The 24,704-nt window shown below is 47.3% G+C and overlaps 3 protein-coding genes and 5 non-coding genes across 22 annotated transcripts in view; 7 read left to right on the top strand and 1 right to left on the bottom strand.

Moving 5' to 3' along the window:
• cep295 (centrosomal protein 295) overlaps window positions 1–14,340 on the top strand; it is a 28,746-nt gene extending 14,406 nt beyond the window's left edge. For 3 of the 14 annotated variants that reach the window (XM_030380054.1, XM_030380056.1, XM_030380053.1), the window contains 21 exons: window positions 1,042–1,242; window positions 1,499–1,708; window positions 1,950–2,150; window positions 3,367–3,567; window positions 3,800–4,000; window positions 5,919–6,110; window positions 6,334–6,443; window positions 7,314–7,413; window positions 7,753–8,079; window positions 8,673–8,773; window positions 9,118–9,565; window positions 9,859–10,134; window positions 10,548–10,814; window positions 11,104–11,298; window positions 11,427–11,585; window positions 11,915–12,240; window positions 12,358–12,462; window positions 12,567–13,110; window positions 13,295–13,391; window positions 13,959–14,058; window positions 14,179–14,340. In XM_030380054.1, coding sequence (XP_030235914.1) covers window positions 1,042–1,242; window positions 1,499–1,708; window positions 1,950–2,150; window positions 3,367–3,567; window positions 3,800–4,000; window positions 5,919–6,110; window positions 6,334–6,443; window positions 7,314–7,413; window positions 7,753–8,079; window positions 8,673–8,773; window positions 9,118–9,565; window positions 9,859–10,134; window positions 10,548–10,814; window positions 11,104–11,298; window positions 11,427–11,585; window positions 11,915–12,240; window positions 12,358–12,462; window positions 12,567–13,110; window positions 13,295–13,391; window positions 13,959–14,058; window positions 14,179–14,220 — 4,403 coding nt within the window. In that variant the 3' untranslated portion in view covers window positions 14,221–14,340. The remainder of the gene's footprint in view (window positions 1–1,041; window positions 1,243–1,498; window positions 1,709–1,949; window positions 2,151–3,366; window positions 3,568–3,799; window positions 4,001–5,918; window positions 6,111–6,333; window positions 6,444–7,313; window positions 7,414–7,752; window positions 8,080–8,672; window positions 8,774–9,117; window positions 9,566–9,858; window positions 10,135–10,547; window positions 10,815–11,103; window positions 11,299–11,426; window positions 11,586–11,914; window positions 12,241–12,357; window positions 12,463–12,566; window positions 13,111–13,294; window positions 13,392–13,958; window positions 14,059–14,178) is intronic. The other 11 variants (XM_030380058.1, XM_030380061.1, XM_030380057.1 and 8 more) reach the window with 11 other exon arrangements.
• A 105-nt stretch (window positions 14,341–14,445) lies between these two features.
• Window positions 14,446–19,113, bottom strand: ech1 (enoyl CoA hydratase 1, peroxisomal). Of its 2 annotated transcripts, XM_030380201.1 has the most exons (11): window positions 19,070–19,113; window positions 18,871–18,980; window positions 17,939–18,092; window positions 17,168–17,256; window positions 16,528–16,652; window positions 16,317–16,365; window positions 16,125–16,189; window positions 15,973–16,043; window positions 15,703–15,774; window positions 15,244–15,394; window positions 14,509–15,020 (listed from the first exon to the last, which is right to left on the bottom strand). In XM_030380201.1, exons 2-11 carry the CDS (start codon window positions 18,905–18,907, stop codon window positions 14,916–14,918), a joined length of 918 nt encoding a protein of 305 aa, XP_030236061.1. In that variant the 5' UTR covers window positions 18,908–18,980; window positions 19,070–19,113; the 3' UTR covers window positions 14,509–14,915. The 2 variants fall into 2 exon arrangements, with proteins under 2 accessions (XP_030236060.1, XP_030236061.1); XM_030380200.1 differs by having other exon boundaries at window positions 14,446–15,020; window positions 18,871–19,110.
• A 353-nt stretch (window positions 19,114–19,466) lies between these two features.
• Window positions 19,467–24,614, top strand: rps3 (ribosomal protein S3). Its single transcript, XM_030380246.1, has 7 exons — window positions 19,467–19,578; window positions 19,961–20,091; window positions 21,020–21,113; window positions 21,618–21,712; window positions 22,315–22,502; window positions 23,471–23,677; window positions 24,536–24,614. The coding sequence occupies exons 1-6, from the start codon at window positions 19,549–19,551 to the stop codon at window positions 23,671–23,673; spliced, it is 741 nt and encodes a 246-aa protein (XP_030236106.1). The 5' UTR covers window positions 19,467–19,548; the 3' UTR covers window positions 23,674–23,677; window positions 24,536–24,614.
• On the top strand, window positions 20,425–20,572 carry LOC115529001 (small nucleolar RNA SNORD15). The gene has a single exon (XR_003973428.1). It is a non-coding gene; the product is annotated as a small nucleolar RNA SNORD15 (small nucleolar RNA).
• On the top strand, window positions 21,313–21,462 carry LOC115529004 (small nucleolar RNA SNORD15). Its single transcript, XR_003973431.1, has one exon. It is a non-coding gene; the product is annotated as a small nucleolar RNA SNORD15 (small nucleolar RNA).
• LOC115529000 (small nucleolar RNA SNORD15) lies at window positions 21,931–22,078 on the top strand. Its single transcript, XR_003973427.1, has one exon. It is a non-coding gene; the product is annotated as a small nucleolar RNA SNORD15 (small nucleolar RNA).
• On the top strand, window positions 22,886–23,034 carry LOC115529003 (small nucleolar RNA SNORD15). The gene has a single exon (XR_003973430.1). It is a non-coding gene; the product is annotated as a small nucleolar RNA SNORD15 (small nucleolar RNA).
• Window positions 24,284–24,430, top strand: LOC115528999 (small nucleolar RNA SNORD15). The gene has a single exon (XR_003973426.1). It is a non-coding gene; the product is annotated as a small nucleolar RNA SNORD15 (small nucleolar RNA).
• Window positions 24,615–24,704: the final 90 nt, after the last annotated feature.

Genomic DNA, 24,704 nt, shown 5'->3' with positions numbered 1-24,704 from the left:
CTCTCCGGTCAAATTGTGAAATTTGCTAATAATTTATCTAAACAATATTCTGCTGACACCGCCCGATCTCATCGATGCCCTAAGTCTAGGACGAGATGCCCTCTCTGTGATGACAGTTCTCCGGTGCTACGGAGGATTGCATTTCTCCACAGCCGTCGAAATCTTCATATGCGATATGAACGACATTTATCCGTAGTTGGCCAAGCGCGAAAAAAAATAGCCTGTGTGATCCCTGTCTCGAGTGTTTTCTGTGATTTGACCGGCAGTTGGTCTGCTTATAGGTCGGAATGAAGTGGCCACAGATTATTGACAGGATGGGTACTTTATTCTACCGGACTCGTTCGTTTCTTCACTAGACGCACACGTTACAGCTCGTCCACTCACTCGCTGACGACGCACGCACACACTGCCATTCTCGCGCACACACATACGCTACTCGTAACACTATGCCTCGTTATTGCGACGTTCAGACGTTCATGTTTTTTCCCATCTATTTGAAAATTAGGCTATTAAACATGGTGCATTCTATACAGCCTGATTATGTCATTATTTAAGCTACATAGCTTAATAAGAAGCGCTGATAGGATATTTGACTAAACCACCAAACTAGTTGAGGGTTTTTGCCTAACTGCAAGCCTCCTCCAACTGCAATCTTTGGTTATTTATTCATTCATTTAGCTAAACTTTAGTATTATTCTTTCTGTTCAGTGTTCCAAATTATTTGTCATTAAGTTAATTGTTATACAAGTGTTTGAATAAAAGGCTTTTCAAATTGAAAAAAATCATGGGATGTATCGAACCGTGGGTCAAAAATCGTGATACAAACCGAATCGCGAGTTGGTGTATCGTTACAGCCCTAGTGGTTGTGTGTGTTTGCTGAGCGATGATGTAACATTATTTTTTTTTGAATTGCACGCTAAGTGTATGTCATGAAAGTCACTCCGCTGACCTGAGCTCTGCGTGTTTCTGTAGTGCGTGTGATTCGTAGAATCCCATGTCTCGTGAATACAAAGAGGTTGAGTTTACATTCCATCTCCCCAGAGCCCTGTCCCTCCAGTCCCTCCTGGGGGCCATCTGAGCAGCCCCTCGCCCCAGTAGGGGCCCCTGGGTCGAGAGACAGACACCAGAGACCTGGAGCTCTGCAGACCCACGTAGAGCAGAGGTCTGCGGTCTGTAGCGACTCAGAGCTCTCCACTGAGCTGTCCTGGAGGAAGAGGCTGCTGGAACATCCCCCTGAGACAGGTGGGTAGTGGTACCCTCCGGCCGTGGGGTGTGTGTGTGTGTGTGTGTGTGTGTGTGTGTGTGTGTGTGTGTGTGTGTGTGTGTTTGCTGAGCGATGATGTAACATTACTTATTTTTGAATTGCACGCTAAGTGTATGTCATGAAAGTCACTCCGCTGACCTGAGCTCTGTGCGTGTGTTTCTGTAGTGCGTGTGATTCGTAGAATGCCATGTCTCGTGAATACAAAGGGGTTGAGTTTACATTCCATCTCCCCAGAGCCCTGTCCCTCCCGGCCCTCCTGGGGGCCATCTGAGCAGCCCCTCGCCGCAGTAGGGGCCCCTGGGTCCAGAGACAGACACCAGAGACCTGGAGCTCTGCAAACCCACGTAGAGGAGACGTCTGCGGTCTGTAGCCCCCTCCCCGCCTCAGAGCTCTCCACTGAGCTGTCCTGGAAGAAGAGGCAGCTGGAACAGCCCCCTGAGACAGGTGGGTAGTGGTACAGTCCGGCCACGTTTTCTTGGTCTGTGTGTGTGTGTGTGTGTGTGTGTGTGTGTTGGCTGAGCGATGATGTAACATTATTTTTTTTTGAATTGCACGTTACGTGTATGTCATGATAGTCACTCCGCTGACCTGAGCTCTGCGTGTGTTTCTGTAGTGCGTGTGATTCGTAGAGTGCCATGTCTCATGAATACAAAGCAGAGGTTGAGTTTACATTCCATCTCCCCAGAGCCCGGTCCCTCCAGGCCCACCTGGGGGCCATCTGAGCAGCCCCTTGCCGCAGTAGGGGCCCCTGGGTCGAGAGACAGACACCAGAGACCTGGATCTCTGCAGACCCACGTAGAGCAGAGGTCTGCGGTCTGTAGCGACTCGGAGCTCTCCACTGAGCTGTCCTGGAGGAAGAGGCTGCTGGAACAGCCCCCCGAGACAGGTGGGTAGTGGTACAGCCCGGCCACGTTGTCTTGGTTTGTTCTTGGTGTGTGGTTGTTAGGGCTGTAACGATATGCGTATCGAAACCGAAATCGCGACACTCAAAGCCACGAACCTGTCTCGCGGTGTGAGAAGGCAGAAGCGTGATACGCACTTTCTAACTCTCTGGTCAAATTGTCAGATTGAAATTTGCTAATTTGTCTAAATTATAGTCTGCTGACACCGCCCGCTCTTATCGATGCCGTAAGACGAGATGCCCTCTCTGTGATGACAGCTCTCCGTTGCTACGGAGGATTGCATTTCTCCACAGCCGTCGAAGTCTTCATATGCGATATGAACGACATTTATCCATAGTGGGCCAAGCGCAAAAAAAATAGCCTGGTTGATCAATGTCTCTAGTGTTTTCTGTGATTTGACCGGCAGTTGGTCTGCTTATAGGTCGGAATGAAGCGGCCACCGATTATTGACAGGATGGGTACTTTATTCTTCCTGACTCTTAAGTTTCTTCACTAGACACCCACGTTACCGCTCGCTCTCCTCGCTCGTCCACTCACTCGCTGACGTCGCATGCGCACACTGCCATTCTCGCGCACACACATACGCTACTCGTAACACTATGCCTCGTTATTGCGACGTTCAGACGTTCATGTTTTTTCCCATCTATTTGAAAGTTAGGCTATTAAACATGTTGAATTCTATACTGCCTGATTATGTCATTATTTAAGCTACATAGCCTGATAAGAATCGCTAATGGGATATTTGACCAAACCACCAAACTAGTTCAGGGTTATTGCCTACCTGCAAGCATCCTCCAACTGCGATCTTTGGTTATTTATTAATTTAGCTATACTTTAGTAGTAGTATTCTTTCTGTTCGGTGTTCCAAATTATTTGTTATTAAATGTTACATTAAGTTGATTGTTATGCAAGTGTTTAAATAAAATGCTTTTTAAATTTAAAAAAATCGTGTATCGAACCGTGGTTCAAAAATCGTGACACAAACCGAATCGTGAGTTGGTGTATCGTTGCAGCCCTAGTGGTTGTGTGTGTGTGGAGCGATGATGTAACATTACTTTTTTTTGAATTGCACGCTAAGTGTATGTCATGAAAGTCACTCCGCTGACCTGAGCTCTGCGTGTGTTTCTGTAGTGCGTGTGATTCGTAGAATGCCATGTCTCATGAATACAAAGAGGTTGAGTTTACATTCCATCTCCCCAGAGCCCTGTCCCTCCAGGCCCTCCTGGGGGCCATCTGAGCAGCCCCTCGCCGCAGTAGGGGCCCCTAGGTCGAGAGACGGACACCAGAGACCTGGAGCTCTGCAGACCCACGTAGAGCAGAGGTCTGCGGTCTGTAGCGACTCAGAGCTCTCCACTGAGCTGTCCTGGAGGAAGAGGCTGCTGGAACATCCCCCTGAGACAGGTGGGTAGTGGTACAGTCCGGCCAAGTTGTCTTGGTTTGTTCTTTGTGTGTGTGTTTGTGTTTGCTGAGCGATGATGTAACATTACTTTATTTTGAATTGCACGTTAAGTGTATGTCATGAAAGTCACTCCGCTGACCTGAGCTCTCTGCGTGTGTTTCTGTAGTGCGTGTGAATCGTAGAAGCCATGTCTCGTGAATACAAAGTGGTTGAGTTTACATTCCATCTCCCCAGAGCCCGGTCCCTCCAGGCCCTCATCTGAGCAGCCCCTCGCCACAGTAGGGGCCCCTAGGTCCAGGGACAGACACCGGAGACCAGGAGCTCTGCTGACCCACGTAGAGGAGAGGTCTGCTGTCTGTAGCCCCCTCCCCGACTCAGAGCTCTCCACTGAGCTGTCCTGGAGGAAGAGGTTGCTGGAACAGCCCCCTGAGACAGGTGGGTAGTGGTACAGTCCGGCCACGTTGTCTTGGTTTGTTCTGTGTGTGGTTGTTAGGGCTGTAACGATATGCATATCGAAACCGAAATCGCGACACTCAAAGCCACGAACCTGTCTCGCGGTGTGAGAAGGCAGAAGCGCGATACGCCCTTTCTAACTCTCCGGTCAGATTGAAATTTGCTAATAATTAGTCTAAACAATATTCTGCTGACACCACCCGCTCTTATCGATGCCGTAAGTCTGCGACGAGATGCCCTCTCCGTGATGACAGCTCTCCGTTGCTACGGAGGATTGCATTTCTCCACAGCCGTCGAAGTCCTCATATGCGATATGAACGACATTTATCCATAGTGGGCCAAGTGCGAAAAAAATAGCCTGTGTGATCCCTGTCTCTTGTTTTCTGTGATTTGACCGGCAGTTGGTCTGCTTATAGGTCGGAATGAAGCGGCCACCGATTATTGACGGGATTCTTTATTCTACCGGACTCGTTAGTTTCTTCACTAGACACGCGCGTTACCGCTCGCTCTCCTCGCTCGTCCACTCACTCGCTGACGACGCACGCACACGCACACACTGCCATTCTCGTGCACACACATACGCTACTTGTAACACCATGCCTCGTTATTGCGACGTTCAGACGTTCATGTTTTTCCTATCTATTCGAAAGTTAGGCTATTAAACATGTCAGGGCTCCAGACTAACTTTTTCCTTGGGTGCACTGGGGCGCCACAATTTTTAATTTGGGTGCACCAGCACGTATTTATGGTGCACGGTAGTTGTGAGTTGTTGACGGGGTGTGACGTGGTCACAGATGTGCAACTTCTGATGCATTAGTTCAAATTAGGGTTTACGAATGCACAGCTTTTGGGCATGCTCTCAGATTATGAAACACGGATGTGCGAATGTGTTTTGCACCAACTGCGCTGCAATAATTGTAGCAAAAGGATTTGTGCACCTGTAACACAGATTTGCGTACTCGTAGACCCTATTTTGTGTTCACAAGGTATAAAAATATTTACGACCACAAATGTACTGTAACACATTTGTGACTTTAGAGTACACATGCAAAATAAATATATACGACTTCCAATTTACTGTGACTTTAGTGTACGCATTCAAATTCTGCAGTTACAGGTGCTAAAGACTTTTGCTACAATAATACCTTCATAGTTTACCGGCGTTGCGTGTTCCAACGGTTTATAAGGTATCTAATAAATCGTGTCTAATCAATACTTCATTCACTGCCTCTTCCGTGTTCATTACAATATTATGAATAGACTGCTCTGTAAAAAAAAAAAATGATATCAGATAAACTTTTGGTCGCACTACCCCGAATTCTAGGCGCATGTGCGCCCAAATTAGGCGCACTCTGGAGCCCTGCCATGTTGCATTCTATACGGCCTGATTATGTCATTATTTAAGCTACATAGCCTAATAAGAAGCTCTAATAGGATATTTGACTAAACCACCAAACTAGTTGAGGGTTTTTGCCTACCTGTAAGCCTCATCCAACTGCAATCTTTGGTTAATTATTCATTTAGCTAAACTTTAGTAGTATTCTTTCTGTTCAGTGTTCCAAATTATTATTAAATGTTACATTAAGTTAATTGTTATGCAAGTGTTTGAATAAAGCTATTTCAATTTAAAAAAATCGTGGGATGTATCGAACCGTGGGTCAAAAATCGTGATACAAACCGAATCGTGAGTTGGTGTATCGTTACAGCCGTAGTTGTTGTGTGTGTGTTTGCTGAGCGATGATGTAAAATTACTTTTTTTTGAATTGCACGTTACGTGTATGTCATGATAGTTACTCCGCTGACCTGAGCTCTGTGCGTGTGTTTCTGTAGTGCGTGTGATTCGTAGAATGCCATTTCTTTATGAATACAAAGAGGTTGAGTTTACATTCCATCTCCCCAGAGCCCGGTCCCTCCTGGGGGCCATCTGAGCAGCCCCTCGCCGCAGTAGGGGCCCCTGGGTCGAGAGACAGACACCAGAGACCTGGAGCTCTGCAGACCCACGTAGAGCAGAGGTCTGCGGTCTGTAGCGACTCAGAGCTCTCCACTGAGCTGTCCTGGAGGAAGAGGCTGCTGGAACAGCCCCCTGAGACAGGTGGGTAGTGGTACAGCCCAGCCACGTTGTCTTGGTTTGTTCTTGCAGTGTTTGCTGAGCGATGATGTAACATTACTTTATTTTGAATTGCACGCTAAGTGTATGTCATGATATTCACTCCGCTGACCTGAGCTCTGTGCGTGTGTTTCTGTAGTGCGTGTGATTCGTAGAATGCCATGTCTCATGAATACAAAGGGGTTGAGTTTACATTCCATCTCCCCAGAGCCCGGTCCCTCCAGGCCCTCCTGGGGGCCTTCTGAGCAGGGAGGACGGTCGTCCGGTTCTTCCGTGTCTCCGGGTTCCGTCGGCAGCGGCTACACTGCCAACTCCGGGGTAATGTGGTGTCCCTTTACCCTCTCCCAATGCCGCCTACCACTCCGCACTCCACTTGGCCGATATTAAGAGCGGGTAACTGTGGTGGAAATTTGGTCCACGTCACAAACAAACAATCATCCGAGGCCTAACGTACAGTCATCCGAGGCCTCGTGGGAGTACACCATGCTTCTCTCTAAAGGCGTGCTGGTTCTGAATATTTGGATGTTTGTTTTGATTTGTCCATGGCTTTAATAGTAGTCATTAAGCCATAACCCTGCTGTTGACAGGACGTTTATTACGCCTGAGCTTCATAATTGCGCACTTGAGCGATGATGTAACTTTACTGTTGACGTGCACGTTTAGTGCACAAATGATCTCTCTACACTTGAACTGAGCTCTGTGCGTTTGTGTGTGTGTGTGTGTGCCTGTTTATTTTGTGTCGTGTGTGTGTGTTTGTCTGCCTGTTTTTGTGTGTCTGTGTACTGAGCGATGATGTGAAATTACTCTTATTGAAGCGCACGTCAAGTGCACAAAATGATTTTTCTACACTTGAACTGAGCTCTGTATGACTGTTTGTGTGAATGTGTTTCATGGGTAAAACTGAAGAACCCCAACCCATGTAAGGATTGTAGAAATGTAGTTGAAATAATTGTATACGCATATTAATCTGCAGAAATCCAAACACTGTATACTATGAGAGCTTTGGGTCTTAGGAAACTTTTAGGCCCAATCCCATTTCTACCCCTTGCCCCTTACCCCTTCAGAACAAGGGGGAGGGGTAAGGGGTAGAAATGGGATTGGGCCTTAGTCTGTGGGATGATCCGTCAGTTTCCCTGTCCCTTATGTACGCATTTCTCCATGTGTTTTGGATCCCTTTTTGCACGTCAGTCTGCTGGTAGGCCGGCCTACCCCGACGACTCCTCCTCCAGCAGCCTCTCCACCGGGAGCTACGTCACCACTGACCCTGAACACAACTCCGCCCACACAGGTATGCCTGTTCACGCGTGAATAGTGGCGAAGTCACGCCCCTTCTAGTAGAGCACAGCTCGACAAATATGAATGGGTTTCAATGGAGAGAAAGTAATTATTTTTCTGGTCCCCGTCTTTAAATGCCCTGGATTACACATGTTAGTGGATTTAAATGATATTTTTCATGCAAAGAAAGCTCAAAAATGTACGCGAAGAAGTTTGATAGTGTTAGGTTTTCTGTGAGGCCGCTTTGTGAACTACAGCTCTTCGATGCGAATGATGTACGTCACCACCCGCATTGACTGCATTGAAATGTCTATAGACGAGTGGAATTGATTCCCCCCCCCTCCCCACACAGACGTCTCGGAGCCCCACTCGGGGGCGGAGCTTATACGACCGGTTACCCCGACCGACGGCTTCCTTGCGGCCGTCTCCCCCCCGTCGGCCCCGTCCAGCCGCAGCTCCTGCACTGTAGGGCTATCGTCTGTGGCGGACTCATCGTCTCCAGGCCCCTCCTTCTCCATGGGCCCCCAGACGTCCCCAGGCTCAGAGACGTCCCCAGGCTCAGAGACGTCCCCTGGCCGGGCCGTAGCTGCTTTGTTCCATGAAAGCAGCATCCAGCGCATCATAGACAAGTACACCAGAGAGCTCAATGCCTCCCTCTGCAGCAGTGCGGACACCACAGGTAAGGGGTCCACTACAGGGGGGTTTAAGGGAGCCTTGATGCGCTGTTCGTGAAGTCCTCGCACGGCCATGGCATTAATGGTCGTCATTACGCCCTGACCGTGCTGTGGACACAAAGTTGATGCTCTCCTGAGCTTCATAGTTGCACACTTGAGCGATGATGTGACATTAATGTTGTTGAAGTGCACGTTTAGTGCACATAATGATCTTCCTACACTTGAACTGAGCTCTGTGCGTTTGCGTGTGTGTGCGTTTGCGCGTGTGTGTGTGCGTTTGCGTGTGTCTGCGTGCGTTTGCGTGTGTCTGTGTGTGCGTGCGTTTGCGTGTGTACTGAGCGATGATGTAACATTAATGTTATTGAAGTGCACGTTAAGTGCACAAAATGATTTTTCTACACTTGAACTGAGCTCCGTATGACTGTTTGTGTGAGCGTCTGCGTCATGGTAAAACTGAAGAACCTGAACCCAAATAATGATTGCAGAAACGTAGATGAAATAAATAAATACACATTAAGTTCCAAGTGTATGAAATCGACCCCTTGAGGTAGACCTGATTGACGGCATAAAGCGACAACGTTCTCTCCGCTCCCTCCAGGGTCATCAATAGCCGTGGATGAGAACCAGGTCCCACCGAGTCCAGCTCAGGTCCCGACCGCGACTCCCCCCACTGAGACGGCTCCACCAAGGCCTGGCCTGGTGAGACCCCCGTACTCGCCCACCAACGCGCTCATTCACATATTTCACCTCCCCCTTGCTCCCCTTCACTTATTGTATTGTAAATGTGTGAATATAACCCACTAAGAGATGTCCACTTTCACTAAGATGTCCACTTCTTACTTTATTCTTACTTTGATTTATTGTGTTTTTATTTATAATTTTCTATTTTATAATCTTATCTTCTATGCTTGTAATTTCTATTTGTACGGAGCACCTGGAACGAAACAATTCCCCCCCCCGAGGATCAATAAAGTATTCTGATTCTGACTTGGTCAGACGTCTTCATTATTTCTCGTTTTTTTTTTTATTTATCTTTATGTCAGGAGTGGGACAACGCGGTCAACCAGATCCTGGAGCAGTTCTCTGAAAGCGTCTCATTGGTGCAGGACATCTCATTCAGGCCTCTGATTGGTCAGCAGGATCAGTCGTCCTGTCTGGCCGCAGACGGGCGGCACTCGGCAGTGGGGCGCCTCATTGGTCAGCCGTCGGCCCAGTCCTCCATGATTGGGCAGCTCCCAGGCCCGTCGATGCGTGCGGGAGCCAACGAGGGTGCGTGGGACTCCACGTTGAGCCGCATGATCGACCGCCTCTCCCACCAGCCCTGCTCCCTGTGGTCGAGCGGCGGGCGCGACTTCTACTCCAGCCAGCTGATGGGTCGGCTGGGGGTGGAGCAGTCGTCGGTGTCGTTCGACGAAGCGCAGGAGGACAGCCGGATGAGGCCTCTGATTGGTCAGTTGGACGAGTCGGGCGTCCGGAGACCAGGAAGCACGGGTACAAAAAAAGTTGTTATTGCTGTTTGATGTAAAACTCACAATGCATCCTTATTCTGCCTCGAAGTTACAATAGTAATACTTTTGAATCATTAAACCCTTCTCTAAAGTAGCTGTTGGCGAGTTTAACCTCAACCCATAAGGGCTCAGATCTCTTCTGAGTACTCCCATTGGTGGCTGCTTCAGGGGCTTGTCAGGGAGTTGTATGCTGACGTGACTTGATCAGGCGTCGAGGAGCTGAGCTTCAGCCCCTGGCTTCAGGGTTATAATCTTTTCACCTCCTGGTCTTCACAGGTGGTCTCGGCGGCAGCGTGGGTCCTACAGGATCAGACCCAGTCCAGGTCCTAGGAGACCCACCTGCCCCAGAATCCCCCCTCCACCGACCTCCTCCTCACCAGCCCAGCTCCGATTGGCCCAGCAGTGGTCCGGGCCGCTACGCCAGCCAGCTGATTGGCCAGCCGGGATTGGAGGAGACGTCTCTGTGGCTGGATGATCGACCGGAGGAGGGCGGGATGAAGCCCCTGATTGGCCAGTTATACGACTCGGCCGTGCAGGCAGCCGGAAGCTCAGGTACAGGAAGAAGGGTCTTGCTTTACACTGTCCGACACGTGCTCAAACGTACTACACATGTTTACCCTGTGAAATACCTTCTTATGTTTGTATAGAAGGCTGTACTTCATGTTTGCTGTGTTTCAATTACATAATTATTATATTTTTAGATAACCTGGCCTACTAGTTGAAATATTACTTTAGTAATTAAGTACAAGTAACAACACAACAGCTCCAAATGGTAATCGATTCCCATTTGTAAAGTAACCGCTCGTCCATTCGACATAGTGGTTAACCAAACCTTGGTGCTGCCACCTCTCGAACTGGGGCCTCAATGGATTATAACCGAGCGGCAGCCATGACTGCCTGCTTTGTAGGACATGTTTTAACCTGTGGTCTGACGGTGAGAACACGTCTTCTCCTCTGGTCTGAAGGCGAGGGCAGCAGCAGCAGCAGCAGCAGCCTGGGCTCTGTTGAGTCGGTCCTGGTGGCTCCTCCTCCTCCACCTGCCTCCCAGCCCTCTGCCCCCCTCTGTCCTCCTCACCAGCCCAGCGCCCCTCAGTCCAGCGACGGCCAGCTGGTTAGACGGCTGGAGTTCGATCAGTCGTCGCTGTGGCTGGATGACGGACGCGAGGAGGGCGGGATGAGGCCTTTGATTGGCCGGCTGGACGAGTCGGGTGCGCAGGCAGCTGGAAGCTCGGGTACAGGAAGGCTCTTGTTGTTCCTCTTTTAACAGATTACTGTCACTTACCTAAGGAGTTGATAATGGAGCATTGACTGTTCTTTGTCTTCCTCCAGCTACAATTTTACATGTATGTTTTTCAGTAGTACTACTAGTACTTTACTTGAAACAATTGGAGACGGATAAAGGGTGGCTTATGTCAAGTGCATGGTTCTGTGAAGTGGACTTTGTTTTAAGCAAGCGAGCGGCGTCCCTTCGTTCTACACGTCCGGTCCGACCCGTACCAACCGCTGTGCCGGTACCCCCAGGTTACGGCAGCTCCAGAACGGACCAGACCCGGCTGAACAGAGGACCCAGCGACGGCACCGGCGGGTCTCCCCAGGCGGCCGTGGACCCTGACCTCAGCGCAGTCCCTGAGCCGGAGGTCCCGGACACACGACGCCGGCCACCACCCCTGCAGGACCCCAGCGCCGCCCTGCAGCAGGACCCAGAATGCTCTGAAGGTCGGTCCCGACAATGACGATATTGAAGAAATAAGAAACGAGAGCATTCGTTACTAGCCTTCGGTCCCTGCTGCTGGATGTGGTCCTGTGTGGTGAGCTCCCGCTGCATCTGGTCCATCCTCCCTCAGGGTTTGCCGATCAGGACTCCTTCCTTCCCCTCCTGGCCCAGGTGACCCTCAACGAGTCCCTCGAACCCTCCATGACCTTTCACCTGCCACAACAGGAAGTGCCCAGCTCCCCGGACGGGAGCCACCAGTCCACAGGACGGGAGGAGGCAGAGTCTACAGGTGTGGCCAGAGCTCAAGTCGTGACTGTCATCAATTCTGAAGGCTGTTAAAGTAGCAAACGACCAATTATTTTGTTTCCCACAATACTCGCTGCTTCTAAACACTAATCGATCTAAAAACAAGAGATGTTGCAGTTAATATTAATGTCCATTCAAACCCAAATTTGGTTTAGCTAAGTTTGTTCTGCATCGTTGTCATGTTAAATGGCAACATTTCCCCAGATTACAATGTGCTTAGTCCCTTAATCGCCACGCAATCAGTGATGTCTCAAAGTGGTGCCTCAAAGACGAGTGACGTCTGAAAGACATGGCTTCACCTTTCACCTGCAGGTCGGCCGCTCGCCCCACAGCGGTCGGAAGAGGAGGACCAGGGCTCCGTGGTCGACCCCTCCCCAGAACACCCTAGAGCCCAGGAGGAGGAGGAGGGGGAGGAGGGGCCCATCTCTTCCTGTCTGGACTCCTTCTGCCAGCTCGCCTCCTCACAGCCACCGTCCGTCCTCCTCGAGTCCCCTGAGGAGGGGGAGGAGCCGATGGTGGGGGACGAGACTGATGGATGCAAGCTATTGGTTCCAGCCCGGGACTCGACCAGCCAAGAACCGACCAATCAGCCGGGGTCTAACCTGAAGAGTGACACTCCTATTTGGGATACAATAATAGTATGTGGTTGTTTTTATTTGTACTGGACTTTCACCCCAGGGTCGTAAATGTATATTATTTTTAAACGTGGGACTTTGACGTCATTGACAGTGGGGTTGTTTCTCTCCTGAAATCAGGGGACGGCTTGGGAGAAGGGGATCCTGGAGCAGTCTGAGATCACGCTGGTGAGCCTGAGTGACGAAAGCACGCTGGGCCCGGACACCACGACCACTGAGGACCAGGTAAGCAGCCCACTGATCAATCGCTCATCCTCTGATGAACTGTGTTTAGATATTACTGCTTCGTGTCCTCAAGGTTCTCATGTTTTTCCATTTTCTTCCATCAGGAGGTTGATTCAACACTCCTACCTGAGGAGGAAGACCCACCCGCTACACAAGAGAGTCCCCCGTCCCAGCCAGGCGTGGTTCTGGAGCCCCAGGCGGGTCCTGCTGGGGGTCTCCAAGAGGCCTTCCAGAGGAAACGCCTGGCCCTGATCCAGAGGTCTGCCCTCAGGGTGGAGGAGATCAGGGCCAAACGAGTCCTGGCCAAGACCCAGCCCAGCAACGCCAAAGGCACGCCACCACAACCCAGCCAGACCCAAGGCACGCCACCACAACCCAGCCAGACCCAAGGCAAGCCACCCAAACTCACCCAGGCCAAGACCCAGTCCGTCCAGAATCGGGCCAAGACCAAGCTGATCCACAGCCCCACCGGGCCTCATCTGGGACAGGCACGGCCTGAAGACCACCCGAGGTCTAAAGGCCAGGCCCTGGGTCAACTGGTCAGCTCAAAGACCAAAGAACCCCAGATCAAGACCATGGTGGTTCCAGTCTGGACGGCTGTTGTCCCTGCTTCACGGCCTGATGGGAAACCCAAACATCCATCCCCAGGTACTCTTCTGCTTCCTACAAGTGTGCCTGTTGGCAAGCAAGACACTTCAACGTGATTTATTGATCCCTGTAGAAATTGTGTAAATAAATCAAATTACATACATGGACATACAATATATTTAAATCACCACTACCCCCCCATCCTGACCTTGGCTGGGAACCTCTGCCTCCTCCTCTTCCTCAGTGAGCAATGCTGGGATGAAGGGTTGTGAAGAGGTGAGGACGTGCACGCCATCCCAGAAGAAGCTGGAGGGCTTGGAGATGCACCTGAGAACGCGGAGGTATGCCACGTCTGGAGAGAGCACGTGCTTTACGATACATTCCCTCTCCCGTTAAAGGGAAAGTAAACCCCGAAACACTTTTCAGTTGAATGTTTTCATTTTTGGGTCTCGCAACGTGTTGATCATCAGTCATCATTTTGACTAGTTGCCGGAGTTGTTAAAGTGTCAATATCTTTCTAAAATATGATTTATTTATTTTTTGTTTGCTACTTTTGTCCAGCTAAAAACGCAGTTTCAAAAAGTGTTCCATTCTCAACCGGCTGTGCAAAAAATGGCTCAAGCGAGTGACGTAGGTTTTGACCACGCCTATTGCACCTGGTATTATCGAAGCCAATGTGTCTAATGTTTGTAAAGATTGACGACCTAAACAAAGTTAGTGTTGGGCTGTTGGTCAGTATATTCTCAGAGGTTGGTGTCAGGTTGACTGTCTGAAGCTTTGGTCAGTAAATTGTAAGAGGTTTGTGTCATCATGGTGTAGGTTGGTCCATCTGTGGTCAGTATATTCTAAGAGATTGGCGTCGGTTGATGGTCTGTATATTCTAAGCGGGTGGTGTCTGGGGGATGCAGGTTGTATGGCCGGCTGGAGGAGGTGAAGCAGCAGAGGGAGGTGAAGAGCAAGCAAGAGAGCTATGCCCAGAACCGCCTCAAGGCCAAAGAGTTCCACCAGGTACATTACGGAGCCCTTTCTTTTGTGACACGACTGAATTATTTCATGGCTTAACATGTCATGTTTTGACCTTTAATCCTGACTGTAATTTAATTTTGAAACTACTTTTCCTCTTTACAGAAAACTTTACAGAAACTTCGAGCCAAGCAGACTGCACAATGATGATTTTTCTATTTAATTTTTACATTTTGTACATTTGTTAACTTATAATTGAAGGAGTAATAAAGCATATTTAAGGAGTAATAAAGCATATTTAAGGAGTAATAAAGCATATTTAAGTAACTTCCTACCTGTTGACTTTTACTTTTGAAGTGTCATTTTAATAAGCTAATAGAGACCTCTGTGGATATACATGCTTCTGTTCAGGAATATATAGACAAAGCAGTATCAACGTCAATCATTGTTTTATTTACAAGTTAAGGAGGCAGGTTAAAGACACTTGGTACAAGAGCTTTCATTATTTGGATTGAGTTGGTCAACATTTGCCATGGTCCTCCCGAAATTCCAAGATGGGAAGTCACATGGTCTGCCTTTCGTTGCCACAACTGAATCACACTGAAGATGAGACGTGGTAACATCCAACGTATAATTTAAATGTTAACAATTTACTGATCAACAAACAAAATACCCAGGTTTTCTGAAAACCATCAAACTTTAAGTTCTGATTGGGGGGGGGGGGGGGAAGTGACTTACGGTAAATCATTGCTGCCTACATTGCACGCATGGTAGTGAAGATGGGGCAGGATGTTAAGTGTACTCCTTGCTGACATGTTTCCGTTCATACATTGTTCTTTTTGAAACCTCCCAAGAGCATGCCAGGTTCAGTCCCTTCCCTATGAGTTCAGGTTGGTCGTGGTTCAGAGTTTGGAGAAGGGAACAGTCTTCAGACTCTTCTTCTCCATGGCCGCCTGGGCAGATTTCATCACATCCTGTGTCTGGAGCATGCTCATGTTCCACGTTGCCTGGGGGAGGGAAGAGAAAGTGTCATTACTTGAACCACCCCCATCCTGGTCATGTGATGAGCATAATATTTATGTTCTGTGCTTCATAGTGGTTCTATTTATCGCTCACCCCTACCGGCTCCTCCACAACCTGTCTATGTACAGTCTCCTAGATATAAATTCTAGCTGAGATTTCTTCCTGGAAGTCTTCAGACATGAACAGTGCTGTCTTTCGGCCCCTCACCATGTAGTCCAACCCCTCGGCCACGCTGTGGTCCCGGGAGTAGATGAGGTTGATCTTGGTTCCCTGGGTCGCCACAGGGCTGCGGCACGCGATCTCCCCGGCCATCTCCATGGCGGCCGCCATCATCACCTCCTTATCCATAAACACCCGACTAGAGGCGCGGGAATGGCAAACACTAGGCTCTCATCATACTGTTGCATTAAGCATTCATGGATCACTGTTTAAAAGTGAGGCCCGCCATAAAGGACCACAATGGAAACAACCCTTTAGGCTTTATTGTGTATTTTTAATCCTTTTGAACACTTAATTGTTCAATAAAGTTTTTCAATCAATCCGTTGTGTTTAGTGTGTCAGCTAAAGATGACATCATTTTAGGTCAAAAGACATTACAAGCTGGGATTTAAAAATCTATTGATGTGACACATGAAGGCCAATACGAAGGGTTACACCAACACTAACCTGACGAGGCCACAGCTCTTGGCCTCATCGGCGTAGAGCTTCCTCGCCGTCAGTGCCAGCTCGTTGACCAGACTAGAGAAAGGAAAAATTGCATTCGATCCTTGACCAGTTTTATCCCAAGCAACGTACGCGTGAGGCTGAGAATCAAACGAGCGAGAAGGCCTGCACGGATGTACCCCATAATTACTAATGGGACATGTCTGTACACCTTAACATAGAGAGGCCAGAAGAGCGGAGGTGATGGTGGGAGGAGGAGCTCATGGTTTTTACCTTCGGCTGCCAATGACTTTAGGCAGTCTCTGCAGGGTTCCTACATCTGCTGCCAGACCGATGTCTACTTCCTTGTGGAAAGAATTTGCTCTTTTATAGGATTCACTCATAGTATTCTATGTGTTTCAGGTAGGGGAGGGTATGGATCTTACTTTAATCTGAAACCAGGCGTCCTGGGTACACAGGCGTATGTCGCAGGCCGTGATCAGGTCCACTCCTGACACACAGCAGAATAATAGCCTTTAGTTTGAATTGGCTATCGATATGTTATAATGCTACACTTTTGACTTTTACAGGAGAAACTTTGATTTCAGTTTTGCATGAGTAGAAGTGCAATTGATTACCTCCTCCCACGCAGGCTCCGTGCACGGCCACCAACACCGGCTTTGGACACTTCAGGAAGGAACATAACCACCATTACTATGTTTGATTACTTAATCAAACGTCTGGATAATGTTTCTCCTCATGTAAAAATTTAAAAGTTACGTATTTAGTATTCATACAGACAAGACAAACACACATACGACAACACAGTGAAAGCGTGCGTGTGTTTACCTTCTCGATGACTGAGAAGGTTTCTTGGTACTTGGTGATGATCTTTCTCATGTTCCACGACTGCCTCGCCGTGTCGTCGCCCTCTGGCTGCAACACGTCGCTGGCCATGTCCATCAGATCGATACCTGGAGAGAGGAACATTTTATTTTATTATAACCTTTTTATTCCTCCCAGATGGGAAACCAGTCTTTCCCAGCAACCGAATTACAGGAAAGAGGAAAGCTATATATTAAAGGAGATGTAGAGGCAAGAGGCAAGATTTAACATGTTAGAGAGAGAGATTAGAGAGAGGAGAAAATAACACGGTATTTTAACTCAACAACCTAAAAGCTTCCCCTCTTGCTATGTTTCTCCACCATTTAAGTGTTGCATTTAAAAGCACCTGTGATGGCCAAGATACATTCCCTGAACCAATAACAACTCCCTCTGTAAATAAGTGGCGGATGGCTTACATTATGCTTAACCAACTACTAAATATATAGACATTTATTAAGCAGTTGAAATAAACAAAACTAAGGTAAATATTATGACCTGTAACGGTCAGTCAACAAAATGCTAGGGACCGCTTTCATAAGGCAACAATTGTCTACCCCCTTTGCCTAGGTATATATGCAGAAGCCGCATTGGTCTTGTTGTTTACCTGCGGTGAAGATCTTGCCTGCCCCCGACACCACGACTACTCTGCACTCCGGGTCATCTGCGATCTGGTTGAAGCAATCCACCATCTCACTTAGAAAAAAAAAAAGAAAAGAAAGTAGCATACTGCATTTATTTATCCATCGTATGTTTCCTGCATGTGCTAAATGGTTTTCTGCATTGTCTGTTTTAAAAGTGCTTTTTAGATAACCTGCCCAGAGACCTTCTGATGAAGATTAGCTAGCCAATTTACATTTACAGAAATGTTGATTTGTGTGCTCTGTTCCTAAAAACATAAACAGAACTAAACCTAATAATGTCAACTGTTAATGTCTACTACCTCAACCATTTCAAATGTTTTACTCTGATGCAATATTTGTATCTCTTTAATTCTTATAACTGTTCTGTACTTAATGCTTTGACACACCTCGTTATCCATCCGAGATTAATCAAGTAGGCCTACATCTTATCTAACAATCGCAGAGTTAAAACTGTGGACCGATCACAGGGTGAGAGACAAACACAGACCAACAATATCAAAAACACATGAGGATCTCAAACTAAGATTTCCATATAAAGGGCAACATACATAGTGTAGCGTTTAGGGTATTTAAATCCCAGATAATAGGTAATCGGTTATATAATGTCCACAGCCTGCCTTTAGACATCCTCGGGCAGAATTCCCCCTAACTCCTACCTGCGACATGCAACTAAAAACAATCTAGAAAAGTAGCTAAATGCTAACTCAACATTATGACTCCTGAGCGCCCCCTACCTCCAGAAAGCCCGGTTCATGGCGTTGCGTTTCTCTGGGCGGTTGAGCTCGACGTGTGTGATGGCCTCGGTGGGGCGGCTGACCACCAGGGAGGTGAAGGGACCTCCGCTGGAAGACATGGCTCTCACTGCGTTCTGCCCCAACAGACACGCTCCTGGGAGCAAGAGAAGTACTGCTTAACACCTGGTGTGTGTGTGTGTGTGTGTGTGTGTGTGTGTGTGTGTGTGTGTGTGTGTGTGTGTGTGTGTGTGTGTGTGTGTGTGTGTGTGTGTGTGTGTAATGACTGGACATGTCTATATTGATTTAGAGGCTGTGGGTGTGTTTTAGTGGGACAAGGTCCATTTCCTTGGCCCAGTGGTTTAAATAATTGTATCTGGATAAGAATGACCTCCATTATAGCTTTGGTTTGCTGTAGTTCTGAGTGATGTGTTCCTCGGCCAGACTAATCTCTATTCTGCTATTTAGATTTCTCATTTAAGAAGTGATATATAGGCATCCTCTTTGTTTGGCAAAGGACACAACAGCCATTTTTTTCCTTGACTTTGTTGAAAGGCTGAATAGGTAGCATTATGTCTATTATTTTCCAATTAAGTAATTAATTAACATTCATGAATAAATCTACACATGTACTCTCTGTTCTGTTTGACCCCTATTTGCTACCTAATGAACTGTATCTATATGCATTGTAAGTTGTTCTGAAAAACAATTAATATCTTCAAATACAATCATAGTATATAGTTTAAGACTGTCCAAATGCACCAAGTCATCGAAAGTAACTTCATATTGACCTTTCACCTACAAGTTGGATAACGCAGCTCTCCAAACACACAATCATCGAATGACACACATGTATCACGCGTATATATAAATGATGTATTACATCTTGTTCTCCAATAGATACTGTAACGTTATATATATTATATATTACTTACTTTTTCTGAATGCTGTCCTTACAAAGGATGACAACATTGCCCTGTATGAACTCTTCCTCTGAGATGAAGTCCTCGACCAGTAAGGATATACCGCGTTCCGGGTGGAGGCACTGATAAATGTCTTAATATATATAAACATATAATACTATAGAATTGTAGGAATGGGATGTTTTTAGAGAACAACCATGGATGGACTCACCTAGATTTCAAGTTCTTCTTCTACGTCAAAGTAACCAGACTGTCGCCGCTAACTGGTTAAACAAATGAACTGCAGGTTTAATGATATACTTATACTAATATTTATAATCTGATAATAATTCCTGGATAATGTTAGAATGACCTCGCCAGACCAACCTGCCGGACATCTGCCAGAGCAAATAAAACATGAGTACAATTCGTCTAATTCCAAGGCTACAATAATGTAGTCACCATATAATATACTATATAGCCTACTTTATGTACAATTTCAATGAGAAAGTATTTTTATAAACTGTTCAATCGTCAACATATCCCGCAGAGTTGTTATTAATGTAATTAAATAAGAAATGATACAACCAAAAAAAATCTACAAATGCCAACATTCAGCTCGAACTCGCGCTAAACGGAAGTCCAACCTTTTGTTATAAATTCATTTCCGCCTCCTCCCCAAGTCCTTTCCTGTCTATGGCCTATTGAAAGATGGCGGTGCAAATCTCCAAGAAGAGGAAGGTTAGCAACTGTTTATACTAAATATATCCATTTAAAACACCGATCTCTATAAAATAGTTCCAGTTTATTGTACACAGAGGTGTCGTGTGTCAGTTTGGATATGATTTTGGAAGATTTATCCCCGCATCTGTTAGGATTAGCACAGATCCTCACCTCGCAATCTGGGCTCTTGCTGCCGATAGCGCCGCAGCTAACACGTTAGGTTCGCCACATTTCTCATTTATAGCCACAATTTCACTCATTATCAACAGCGAGTAGACGTGGAAATATGCTGTGTTGAGTGCAAATAGGCAAACCTTTGCAGTAGACTTCAGGTATTGTCAGTGATGTTTACAAATGTCTCTAAACTATGTTTAACGCCGGTTTCCACGTTTGTTTGTAGTTCGTCTCCGACGGGATCTTCAAGGCCGAGCTGAACGAGTTCCTGACCCGCGAGCTCGCCGAGGATGGCTACTCCGGTGTGGAGGTGCGCGTCACCCCAACCCGCACAGAGATCATCATCCTGGCCACAAGGTGAGCCTTGCACCCTAGACGGTACACTGACGTTCGTCATTAGCTGTTGTTGGTGGTTAGGCAGTGAAAAGAGCTAGAAGTATGTAGCGAGTGCTCACTGGAGAGCGAAGAGTTACTTGGTCTTTCAGTATGCAACGGAATGTGACTACAGAGATAGTGTTTTGTGTTTTGCATCTCTTAATGGGTGGACACTGGATGTACAAGTTGTTAAAAGTGCTGGTAGGGGTAAATAATCTCTTCTGTTGAAAGGTTTTATTTATACATGAAGGAAGTAGAATATAGAGATTCTAATGAAACAGTCCATATCGTGTTAGTCAGGACAGCCTGGTCTCCCTTCAGTGATGATACGATGACGAGTCGGAACGGGGCCGTCCAGCTCTGGGACCGACCGGCCCTGGGCCACGTTTTGTGGTTCTGGTTCGGTTCCTCAGAGCAGGCGGTCTATTCGATTGAAGACATATGAGGCATTTGTCTGAGAAGGGTTGTCCAGGAAACACTTGTTCAAGGGAATGTTTGTCATAAAGGAGATGGTAGTGGTAGGTACAGTGGTTAGTCCACCATTAGGGTCATCGAGATATCTTCAAGGATGCTTTCATGCAAATGCTGCAGGTGTATAGTAAATAGGGCTGCTACAGGGTGTCAAACCTTTGACAATTCATTTAAAGTGAGGGAGTCTCTTATCTTGAACCTATACAGATGGATGGTTTGTGACAGGATGTGCCTCTAAATGAAAATGCAAGTCGTGAGCCCTGCTGAAACAGCGACCACATCATCCTAGACTTGAGATATGTATCTGGCTACCTTAAAGACTGAAACGCTTTTGAACACGACAATGCATGCATGCCCTGGAACCGGGACTAGTGAACAGCACACTTTTTATCCAAAGGGACTCGCATGTTTTAGTAAACCACTTCACTCTTGTTCACAGGACCCAGAATGTGCTCGGGGAGAAGGGCCGTCGCATCAGAGAGCTGACCGCTGTCGTCCAGAAGAGGTTCGGCTTCCCAGAGGGCAGTGTGGAGGTAAGAGACAACAGTGTGTTGCATATGGCATTGAACTAGGCTGTGAACGATCTGGCTACTGCCGATTTGGTTTAGTTTTCTATGCACAATGGAATATGTAATTGAACCTACATGCATTATCTTAGTAGTGACGTTCCCTTGCTCAATAGGGCGGGTGTATTTATTAAGCTGTCCTGTAAGTTTGAACAGCCTGGTCTCCCTTCAGTGATGATACGATGACGAGTCGGAAACGAGGCCGTCCAGCTCTGGGACCGACCGGTCCAGGGCCACGTTTTGTGGTTCTGGTCCGGTTCCTCAGAGCGGGCGGTCTTTCTCGATTGAAGACATATGAGGCATTTGTCTGAGAAGGGTTTCTCTAAATGCCTGCATGGTATCCCAAATAAATTGGGGTTTAATGTAGCCTATTCGTCTCTGATGAATATTTTTTTTAAGGTGGGTTTCTTGTCTTCTTGACCAGGAGTTGACCTTAACTTGTATTAATCAACATTTCCTCTGCTCCTCTAGCTCTACGCTGAGAAGGTGGCAACCCGTGGTCTGTGCGCCATCGCCCAGGCAGAGTCTCTGCGCTACAAGCTGCTGGGAGGTCTGGCCGTGCGTAGGTATGGAAACGTCTGATCCTTTCTTACTTTGTAAACAAACTGTATGATCAAGCTCTGCTAATTTCTGAAAGCCATGGCTACGTTAACGTACTAGGCACAGGAGAGCTGTGTAGTTGGCTGACTGACTGTGGTGTAGTGAGTTGACGATGTCTTACCAAAGATCACCAGTGCATACCTTGTAGCCGTCATCTATAATTTGATGGCACTTATTGATTACCCTTCAGTGATGATACGATGACGAGTCGGAATTGGGCTGTCGGCTCTGGGACTGACCGGCCCAGGGCCACGTTTTGTGGTTCTGGTCCGGTTCCTCAGAGCGGGCAGTCTTTCTAGTTTGAAGACATATGAGGCATTTGTCTGAGAAGGGTTGTAGAAAAGAGAGCTAAATGTGTGTCCTGCTGTTGGAAACCGCTAAACAGTTTCATGATGAGGTGCTTTCAGAGTGAAACAAATGTATAAACTTGGAAATAACTTCAAAAACTCATGTAGATGGGGATAATGTTTATTTATACATCTTGCCTTTAATCAGAAGAATCTCCACCCTGCCCATGCTTGTTAGACCAGAAGCGAGTCATTACTAACATCGGTCTCTTCCCCTCCAGGGCGTGCTACGGTGTGCTGCGCTTCATCATGGAGAGCGGCGCTAAGGGCTGCGAGGTGGTGGTGTCCGGCAAGCTGAGGGGTCAGAGGGCCAAGTCCATGAAGTTCGTGGACGGTCTGATGATCCACAGCGGAGACCCCGTCAACTACTACGTTGACACCGCCGTCCGCCACGTCCTGCTCAGACAGGGTGAGACACTCGGGACTCAATAATACACCCTCTCCCTCCGTCAATGTACTCTCTCCCCTACACTCAAACACTTCCTTTAACGCGTCTGGTCTAAATGTATAGATCAGGCGTTATATTAATGTTTACATGGATCTTTTTTGTGGACACAAAAAGACAGACAGAACAATTCAATCAGGCAGACATATTTTTTAGAAACAAATAAATGTTCTTGCCGTAATGCATGGATTTCCGAGGGTATTTGCTCTGTACCAATGCTGGGTAAATCAAAGTGGTGTGGGACACTGACCGCTGGGCTTGTGTGACTTCAATCTCCGTGTAGTCAAAAATCCCCACTTAGTACTATTGAGCTGTAGTCTAGCGTGCAATGGCTCCTATTGATTACCCTTCAGTGATGATACGATGACGAGTCGGAAACGAGGCCGTCCAGCTCTGGGACTGACCGCCCAGGGCCACGTTTTGTGGTTCTGGTTCGGTTCCTCAGAGCGGGCGGTCTTTCTCGATTGAAGACATATGAGGCATTTGTCTGAGAAGGTTTATAGAGGCTAATAGTTAGTTAAATGTGTGAACTCAATGAGTGGCTTTAAGAAGTTTGCCATGTATTGCTGCGAGGCGGGTTACCTGCGGTCGGATTCGGCTAACGCTATTAATCGGGGTGTTAACAAGGTGAACACCTTCCTCGTAATGCGACGGACAGTGATTTTAACATAATTTCTGAAGTGCTTTTTGTGCAAAATGGGCTCACCATGGGGGGAAACGAAAACAAAAGGATTTAAAGAACATGTCAACCGGCCTCGTGCTAACGGGGCAAACGCCTCAAGTCTGGCTGCTGCGATCTTTTTCTTTATTTTCCGCGTTACTCTTACAGTGGGGTACCAGTGATTGGTCATCAGTGTCCCTGGTGACCAGCTGGTGTGTCTTACCGGCGTTGATCAACTCGCTGAGTAACATGGACCTGTATTTGTCTTCAGGTGTGCTGGGCATCAAGGTCAAGATCATGCTGCCCTGGGACCCTACCGGTAAGATCGGGCCCAAGAAGCCCCTCCCCGATCACGTGAGCATCGTCGAGCCCAAGGACGAGCCCCTACCCACCACCCCCACCTCGGAGCAGAAGGGAGCCAAGCCTGATGCCCCCGTCATGCCCCAGGGAGGACCTCCTCCACCCACCGCATAGAAGGGTAAGGCTCGGTCCGCTCCACCACATGGAAGGGCGGAGGAGGGATGGAGTAGGGCTGCTCCATTATGGGGAAGAGTCATAATTACGATTATTCTGGTCAATATTGAAATCACGATTGTTCAAACGATTATTTTTGGGACTTTGAAATTTGGCCTTAAAGAAATGCAGTAAATGGTCAAAAAGAACATGTTCAGATCTAAAATGATGAACCGACATGTATCCAGCTGTTCTGCCCTTTCTATAAAACATTAAAAAAGAAAAAAATAATAAATCAAAAAACTGTTAATTTTGTGATCGTTTGACCAAAATAAGATTAATCGCCCAGCCCTAGCCTCTTACCTGGTAACATTCATCTGTATTTACTGCAAGATGCTTTCGATAACATCTATTGTGCCGATGGATCTAGTTGAATAAGGTCATGCTTTGGTAATCTCAAAAAGGTAATCTTGGATAAAGAGTTGGTGTCAGGAAAACATGACTAGTGGTCCAAGTAATGTCACATAGTAATGACGTTAAACCGTTGTCCTTGTGTGAGCTGTTGTTTCGTTTGGCTCATGACCGTTGACGGAGCAGTATGCTCGAAGTCTTAACCTGGCGTTTAGTTACCCTTCAGTGATGATACGATGACGAGTCGGAATTGGGCTGTCTGCTCTGGGACTGACCACCCAGGGCCACGTTTTGTGGTTCTGGTCCGGTTCCTCAGAGCGGGCAGTCTTTCTAGTTTGAAGACATATGAGGCATTTGTCTGAGAAGGGTTGATAGTCAAATCTGGATATTTTTGTAAGGCGTGAGGGGACAGTCTGTTTTAAATGGTTCTTGATGCAGTGGATCACTAATCTATTCTCGTTCTCTCTGGCAGGTTCTCCCTTCTCCCGATGGAATCAAGACCCTGAGATTTTTGTGTACAAAAAAACAATAAAATCTGGAAATACAACAATCCTGCCTTGTCTGTTGTATGAACTGCATGTCTTCATTGGCCTTTTGTAGAAGTGTTGACAGAGGGTTGCAACAATATCAACTTCATAAAT

This window comes from Gadus morhua, chromosome 16 (genome assembly GCF_902167405.1).
Source record: "Gadus morhua chromosome 16, gadMor3.0, whole genome shotgun sequence".
Taxonomy (NCBI): domain Eukaryota; kingdom Metazoa; phylum Chordata; class Actinopteri; order Gadiformes; family Gadidae; genus Gadus; species Gadus morhua.
This window is presented reverse-complemented; position numbering and strand designations above follow the sequence as displayed.

Coding starts and splice junctions, on each gene's coding strand:
- ech1 (XM_030380200.1), bottom strand. CDS start 19,009: ATGTTTATATATATTAAGACATTTATCAGTGCCTCCACCCGGAACGCG. Junction 16,653..17,167: donor AGGCAAGATCTTCACCGCAG/GTAAACAACAAG, acceptor TCCTCTCTCCAG/GTATCGATCTGATGGACATG. Junction 15,021..15,243: donor CCGAGGGGTTGGACTACATG/GTGAGGGGCCGA, acceptor TCCCTCCCCCAG/GCAACGTGGAACATGAGCAT.
- rps3 (XM_030380246.1), top strand. CDS start 19,549: ATGGCGGTGCAAATCTCCAAGAAGAGGAAG. Junction 19,579..19,960: donor AAATCTCCAAGAAGAGGAAG/GTTAGCAACTGT, acceptor GTTTGTTTGTAG/TTCGTCTCCGACGGGATCTT. Junction 21,114..21,617: donor TCCCAGAGGGCAGTGTGGAG/GTAAGAGACAAC, acceptor CTGCTCCTCTAG/CTCTACGCTGAGAAGGTGGC.